Source organism: Sinocyclocheilus grahami, unplaced genomic scaffold, assembly GCF_001515645.1.
Source record: "Sinocyclocheilus grahami isolate Dianchi unplaced genomic scaffold, SAMN03320097.WGS_v1.1 scaffold1224.1, whole genome shotgun sequence".
NCBI lineage: Eukaryota > Metazoa > Chordata > Actinopteri > Cypriniformes > Cyprinidae > Sinocyclocheilus > Sinocyclocheilus grahami.
The window spans coordinates 99379-106883 of record NW_015506403.1 but is presented as its reverse complement, the minus strand read 5'-3'; the positions used below and the strand labels follow the sequence as shown (position 1 = coordinate 106883).

Here is a 7505-nt window from a genome sequence, read left to right as displayed (position 1 = left end):
TTGACAAGCGCAGTCTGCTCTGATTGGCCAGCTGACCCAGTGCATTGTGATTGGCCAAACACCACAAGCACTCGTCGGAATTGTAACGTCCCTTAGTATAATCGTGAGCTAACATGTGAATATGTACAAATAATTATATAAATTTAAGCAGCAATCTGTTGTATTGTTTTTTACCCCCCAAAAAAATCTGTAAATGAACAATAATTTGTTCTTTGACTCCTTTATGTACGAGACATCATTACACCAGTAGATGGCAGCCAGTGAGTAGGAATAAGTAACCCTGGTCTAGGTGAATAGGATATATTTTTTAAAAGTGATATTGATAAAGGGTTACTCACCTGAAGAGAAGATCCAGCCACAAGCACAGCATCAGACTCGGCCAGCTTGTTATGCACAAAATTAACTGTAGTTCGGTTCACTACATCACCAAAGAACGTCACCTCAGGTTTGAGTACACCTCCACAGGCATCACATGCAGGTATTCTGAAGTTCAGCACCTGCTCGTCTTCCAGAAACACATCTCCATCTGGGGCCACAGCACCTGCACTTGCTGCCCAGCCAGGGTTAAGAGCTGCAAAACGCTTCTGAAGCTCGGCACGTGGAGTCAGTTGCCCGCAGTCCAAACACACAACCCTAAGAGCAGACCAAACATAAATTCACAAAAAATAGTTTTCTTTCCCCTCTCTTAGATTCTGCCGATTCTTTAACTCTGTAATCAAATAATCTTCAATCATGTCCTGCTTTACCTGTGTGTAGATCCATGAAGTTCAGTTAGTCTCTGTTGTCCAGCCTTACAGCATCAGACTCGGCCAGCTTGTTATGCACAAAATTAACTGTAGTTCGGTTCACTACATCACCAAAGAACGTCACCTCAGGTTTGAGTACACCTCCACAGGCATCACATGCAGGTATTCTGAAGTTCAGCACCTGCTCGTCTTCCAGAAACACATCTCCATCTGGGGCCACAGCACCTGCACTTGCTGCCCAGCCAGGGTTAAGAGCTGCAAAACGCTTCTGAAGCTCGGCACGTGGAGTCAGTTGCCCGCAGTCCAAACACACAACCCTAAGAGCAGACCAAACATAAATTCACAAAAAAGTTTTCTTTCCCCTCTCTTAGATTCTGCCGATTCTTTAACTCTGTAATCAAATAATCTTCAATCATGTCCTGCTTTACCTGTATGTAGATCCATGAAGTTCAGTTAGTCTCTGTTGTCCAGCCTTTGAGTGTAATGCATCTACATTCTGAGTGACAAGCCAGTGCAGTTTTCCTTTTTCCTCCCAGTCTCGTAATGTGAAATGCGCTGAATTCGGCTGGTGTGAGGAGAATTGTGGCCACCCCACGTAGTTCCGTGCCCAGTATCGTTGCCTTGATTTCGCACTGCGCACAAACTCTGAGTGTTGCATAGGCCGCCTGTTAGTCCGTGCGTACAGTCCCACACCTTCTGATCTATAGTCTGGAATTCCAGATTCAGTGGAGAGTCCGGCACCACTTATTACAAACAGACGAGAAGACTGTGACACAAAGGCCTGGAGTTCTTCCAAAGCACTGGAGTCAATTGAGCCACTTGCAGGAACAAATCGTTGTACACTAGCTTGTAGTGTAGAGGCACGTCTTCCCACTGCCACACAAGGTGGCAGGGATCTCCATGAAAACAGCATCTACAGGCCTGTTCGTACAATGGCAGATAACAACAAACAACTATTTATTAACAACAAACAACTGTTCTGCACAATAGTTGGTCTATTATCCAATGACATTTACATGTTATAATCTGAAATATGGTGAACCAAGTTGTTTAATAAATAAAGTTGTTCAGTTAATTTGTTATTCAATAAAATATTATTGGAAATGTGTTTCTAATATACATGGAAAATTACCTAATAATAACAAAACCTTATGATGTATAACCTTTAAGTGCAATATCTAAACGGTGTATGGTATTTATTACATCATAACATTACTGAACATAAATCTTTTGCAATATATTTAATGGTATCCCCTGTTCGTACAATGGCAGATAACAACAAACAACTATTTATTAACAACAAACAACTGTTCTGCACAATAGTTGGTCTATTATTCAATGACATTTACATGTTATAATCTGAAATATGGTGAACCAAGTTGTTTAATAAATAAAGTTGTTCAGTTAATTTGTTATTCAATAAAATATTATTGGAAATGTGTTTCCAATATACATGGAAAATTACCTAATAATAACAAAACCTTATGATGTATAACCTTTAAGTGCAATATCTAAACGGTGTATGGTATTTATTACATCATAACATTACTGAACATAAATCTTTTGCAATATATTTAATGGTATCTGATCATAAAGTCAATTATTACGTTATAAACATAATGATAAAATAGTCATGTCAGTTAATTCAGTTTTGTGAGGTCTGTAAGTTAGGTGGAATGTGACCAACTCATTGTATAACTTGATTGAATGGCAAGTAAGCTAGGACACTAATAAACATGGCATGGACATTATTCCTCGTGTGAATATACCTATGCCTTTAACAAATATTTCAGATGCACAACTAATTACATTACTTTAATAACGTACCTGTATTAATAAAATCCTTGACACCAAAAGTCTTTCGCAAACATTAGCACAGTAGCTATGGCGGTCATCTAAACAAGAACTTCCGTGTTGTTACACAGGTGCATGATGGTAAATGTAGTTAGTTAATGTCCACCCGCTTTGGCACGTTGAAGCATCTCCAGCTGTGATGAAACCGATAAACCAGTATTGCACTCACAGATATATATAAAATATCTTAAGAGAGTATTTTATTGTATGTCAGTAATGATACAAAATAAACCATATACATTATGACCCACGCTTCTTTAACATTGACAAAAATGTTTCATAGATGTTGTTCAGAATATGCTGCACACATCTTGATTGCAGAACTGTAAGATATCTGTCAAAAAATTAAAAATAAATAATTCATCAATAATTCATTAAAAACAATAGCCCAAATAAAAAAATGAGACATTTTACTTGTGCTTTCTTTCAAATCAAACTTTTTAAAAGTTCAGTAATTGAATATAAATGCAAACAAATAATTGTTGTGCATACATAATAATAATTTGTTTCCATTTATTCTCACTTGAGTGTGTGCAGTTAAAGATGCTCTCAGCCTGTGAATAGAACTCTTCTCCCAGTATGGTGCGGTAGTCCATGTGACTGCTGTGAACAAGGCACTTTGTAGCATCTTTAAAGAGCAGGTCACTCTCTCCATACTGCTGAGACTCAAACAGGTGGAACCCAGAATCTGGACGAGCTGCTATGGTTTCCTATAGCACAAAACACATCAGGTTTCGGATTCTAAAAGACTCTCAAATCAATCAAATGATAATCACTTCAGTGTGCAGACCTGTGACTTCATTAAAAGGTCATAAATGCGAGCTATAAGAACAGGACGTGTCATAACAATATTTGGAGGGATTGCCCCTAAGTTGCAGGTCTTCCACTCTGTCAGAGGAGCCCGGCTGCCATCGCCGCAGAGTAACTCAAAGTCCCAAGTGAGCCAACCCTCTGCCCAGCCACTGGTGTTTAGACCTGTCCATCAAACACATCACACATATTACCAATGAGATTCATACTGATGACATTTCTCAGAGTTTACATCTTACGTTCAATGTTGCTCTCCAGATTGTGGTGTTCCATAAAGGCCACGTCTCCAAAGCTCTTTCCACTGGGGTCTCCAACCAAGCATCTGAAGTCAAATACATTTTAAAGCCTGCAAAGCTGCACTGTTTACACTATAGTACATTAGTAATGGGAGATAAAAAATGTTTCTGTATACCATTTTATCTGAACTGTTCAGAACAGCAATTCCTCACCTTAATGCACCCATATTGCCATAGTAACGCTCATTATGGTTGTCAGCACACCGTTTTGTGGCAGCTTCCTCAGTCCCACCCATACACACCTTACATAGATTGCCTTGACCTCCTGGCAAACAACCTTTCCAAAACACCTCAGTGTACACTGAAAACAGAGAGGGTTACATTAAAGGAATTGTCCACCAAAAAATGAAAATTTGCTGAAAGCATACACACCCCAAGGCCATTCAAGATGCAGATGACATTGTAACTTTAAAGCGCTGTTTCAAACCAATCCATAATTCCAAAAAAACATTTCCTCCAGTGAAAATTCCATCTCCTGTTGTCCTCTCACATCAAAATTCACCAACATATTTGTCACTTGTAAAAGGTGCTTGATACGTGCACATTTCTCTGATTCAACCAGATGACTTTTTCATCGTAATGGTTTAAAAGTTGAAAACATCTTAATGATGGATTTGTTCATTACAAACATTTCACATTTCAATCATTTCACAAGACGTTAACTGATGAACTGGAGTCGTGTGGATTACTTGTGGATTAATGTGATGTTTTCATCAGCTGTTTTTATCAGTTGATTCTGACGGTACCCATTCACTGCAAAGGATCCACTGGTGAGCAAGTGATGTAATGCTAAATTTCTCCTAATGTGTTGCAATGAATAAACAAACTCATCTGCAATGGAATGGCCTGAGGGAAAGTAAATTTTCAGCAAATTTTCATTTTTTGGTGAATTATTCCTTTAAAGGGTCATGAAACCCCCGGTTTCAGCACTGGTTAGTTCTCACCATAGTTTTAAAAAATGCTAAAAAAGTGGGCGTGGTGCGCTGCGAGAGGAGGGGAAAGAGGGGAGACAGACAACACACACACAGCTTGGGGTTCAGACAGTTTCATTTCGCTCCCATCGAGTTAAAAACACAAATAAATGCACAGCCATTTACACTCTGTATCGAAAACATACATGGACGCGCTGTTGCACCTCTGAGAACTTTTTAAGACTTATTCTGCGGCGATTATTTAAGCCTTTTGACAGGTTGTGTCATGGAGCTGTAAAAACGGTTATACTCACTAAGTGAATGAATCGCGTTTGTGCCGAACTCTTATTAAAAAAGCAAAAACAAACACTCTCCTTCGATTCATGAACGTTTCTCTCAGATAATGTATGCGACCTCACAGTCTGAAGCGTCTGTCATAGCAAATCAACACATGCTGTTGTGAATAATTAAGCAAAGTGTCTTCTCATAGGATAAGAACACGCAATCTCATGAATAATTTAATAGACACCGACGCGTCATCGATGTACTATTAGTCCATTGCCACGTCACAAGTTGTGACGTCAACACAATGTAGATTTTAAACCCGGAAGATGAAAATAGCGCAAAAAAGCTTAAAATTAACCAGTTTTCTCCAACAGTTAAAATTATCGGATGCTAACATTGTCTTCTATGATGTGCAACACAAACACCTCTGCTAAAATCTCAGAAAAAGTAGTCTGGGGTTTCATGACCCTTTAAAGGATGGGTTCCCAGACTTTTTTGGTCAGCTGAAACACATAGACGTAAAATATTTACTTAAAGTAACCCCGTGAGATTTTAAATGAATTTTTCAATAAGGTTCTTTGACACACCGGTTAACAGTCACATAACATTAAAGCAAACAGATAAAATACTGAAACCCTGCATTAAAGGTAACTAATATATTATATTCAAACTATTTGATAAAGATACCAAGTAATAGAGAAGAACATGGAGTACCATTGTTCGGCTGACATGGGGCGCTGTTGTTGTGCTCTGTGCTGAGCGTGTGTCTTACAGGTAAAACCCAGCCAGCAGGGCTGTACATGTGACCGTGGCAGGAGCGTCTGCTGCCCAGACTTCCAAAATATAAACTCCTACTTGTCCGACGTACAACTGCCACACCATACACTGATGGTAATTCTGCATAGATAAAAAAAATGTGTAAAGACGTATGTAGAGATGCATCATTTATGCTAAGCTAATTTCAGCCCTTTATTACCATCACTTTCAAAATGGTCACAGAGCTGTAAAAACGGTTATGCTCACCAAGTGAATGAATCGCGTTTGTGCCGAACTCTTATTAAAAAAGCAAAAACAAACACTCTCCTTCGATTCATGAACGTTTCTCTCAGATAATGTATGCGACCTCACAGTCTGAAGCGTCTGTCATAGCAAATCAACACATGCTGTTGTGAATAATTAAGCAAAGTGTCTTCTCATAGGATAAGAACACGCAATCTCATGAATAATTTAATAGACACCGACGCGTCATCGATGTACTATTAGTCCATTGCCACGTCACAAGTTGTGACGTCAACACAATGTAGATTTTAAACCCGGAAGATGAAAATAGCGCAAAAAAGCTTAAAATTAACCAGTTTTCTCCAACAGTTAAAATTATCGGATGCTAACATTGTCTTCTATGATGTGCAACACAAACACCTCTGCTAAAATCTCAGAAAAAGTAGTCTGGGGTTTCATGACCCTTTAAAGGATGGGTTCCCAGACTTTTTTGGTCAGCTGAAACACATAGACGTAAAATATTTACTTAAAGTAACCCCGTGAGATTTTAAATGAATTTTTCAATAAGGTTCTTTGACACACCGGTTAACAGTCACATAACATTAAAGCAAACAGATAAAATACTGAAACCCTGCATTAAAGGTAACTAATATATTATATTCAAACTATTTGATAAAGATACCAAGTAATAGAGAAGAACATGGAGTACCATTGTTCGGCTGACATGGGGCGCTGTTGTTGTGCTCTGTGCTGAGCGTGTGTCTTACAGGTAAAACCCAGCCAGCAGGGCTGTACATGTGACCGTGGCAGGAGCGTCTGCTGCCCAGACTTCCAAAATATAAACTCCTACTTGTCCGACGTACAACTGCCACACCATACACTGATGGTAATTCTGCATAGATAAAAAAAATGTGTAAAGACGTATGTAGAGATGCATCATTTATGCTAAGCTAATTTCAGCCCTTTATTACCATCACTTTCAAAATGGCCTCCAACTCCTTCAGGATTCTCACATTTCTCTCCTAAATTTCAAATGAACCAGCAAAGAGAAAATCAAAACAAGGCGAGAAGAATTTGAAGACACGAGTGAGTATGTCATGGTACATTCGGATGTTAGATTTTTTACATACCGTAATATTCAGTCACAACAGGGACAAGGCCACATTTCCCAGCTATGAATGCGTGAGTGGCATCCAGAGACACAGCATCCACCTCATCCCTCTGTGAAAATGAACAATACATTCTGTTCTAGGCACTGCTACAAAGAACAATCACCAGTGTTGGTATTATTTTTAGTAAACAAAAAAATCGGTTCCATTAATTGAAAAAGATGAAATGAAATAAAATATAAATATTTGAGAAAAAAAATGAATTACGAAAATTATAAATGTTGCCTAGCCTTAGCACCTAACTGAAATAGTAAGTACTAAAGTGCTAAAAAGTACCAAAATCTTAAATTACTAGAACTAAAACTGAATTAAAATAATACATTAAAGCAAAACAGAATATATATATATATATATATATATATATATTCTGCTGCTAGTTAAATAAATGCCAGATTAACACCAATAACTGTATATATATATATATATATATATATA

The 7505-nt window shown here is 38.2% G+C and overlaps 2 protein-coding genes across 2 annotated transcripts in view; both read right to left on the bottom strand.

Moving 5' to 3' along the window:
- sirt4 (sirtuin 4) overlaps positions 1–2672 on the bottom strand; it is a 5240-nt gene extending 2568 nt beyond the window's left edge. The window contains exons 1-3 of the mRNA XM_016254124.1: positions 2574–2672; positions 1175–1667; positions 339–633 (exon numbers count right to left, since the gene is read on the bottom strand). Of these exons, the coding sequence (XP_016109610.1) occupies positions 339–633; positions 1175–1659 (780 nt within the window). The 5' untranslated portion in view covers positions 1660–1667; positions 2574–2672. The remainder of the gene's footprint in view (positions 1–338; positions 634–1174; positions 1668–2573) is intronic.
- A 126-nt stretch (positions 2673–2798) lies between these two features.
- sxph (saxiphilin) overlaps positions 2799–7505 on the bottom strand; it is a 14476-nt gene continuing 9769 nt past the window's right edge. The window contains exons 10-17 of the mRNA XM_016254123.1: positions 7032–7122; positions 6873–6923; positions 6611–6793; positions 3860–4007; positions 3650–3732; positions 3391–3575; positions 3124–3310; positions 2799–2934 (exon numbers count right to left, since the gene is read on the bottom strand). Coding sequence (XP_016109609.1) covers positions 2891–2934; positions 3124–3310; positions 3391–3575; positions 3650–3732; positions 3860–4007; positions 6611–6793; positions 6873–6923; positions 7032–7122 — 972 coding nt within the window. The 3' untranslated portion in view covers positions 2799–2890. The remainder of the gene's footprint in view (positions 2935–3123; positions 3311–3390; positions 3576–3649; positions 3733–3859; positions 4008–6610; positions 6794–6872; positions 6924–7031; positions 7123–7505) is intronic.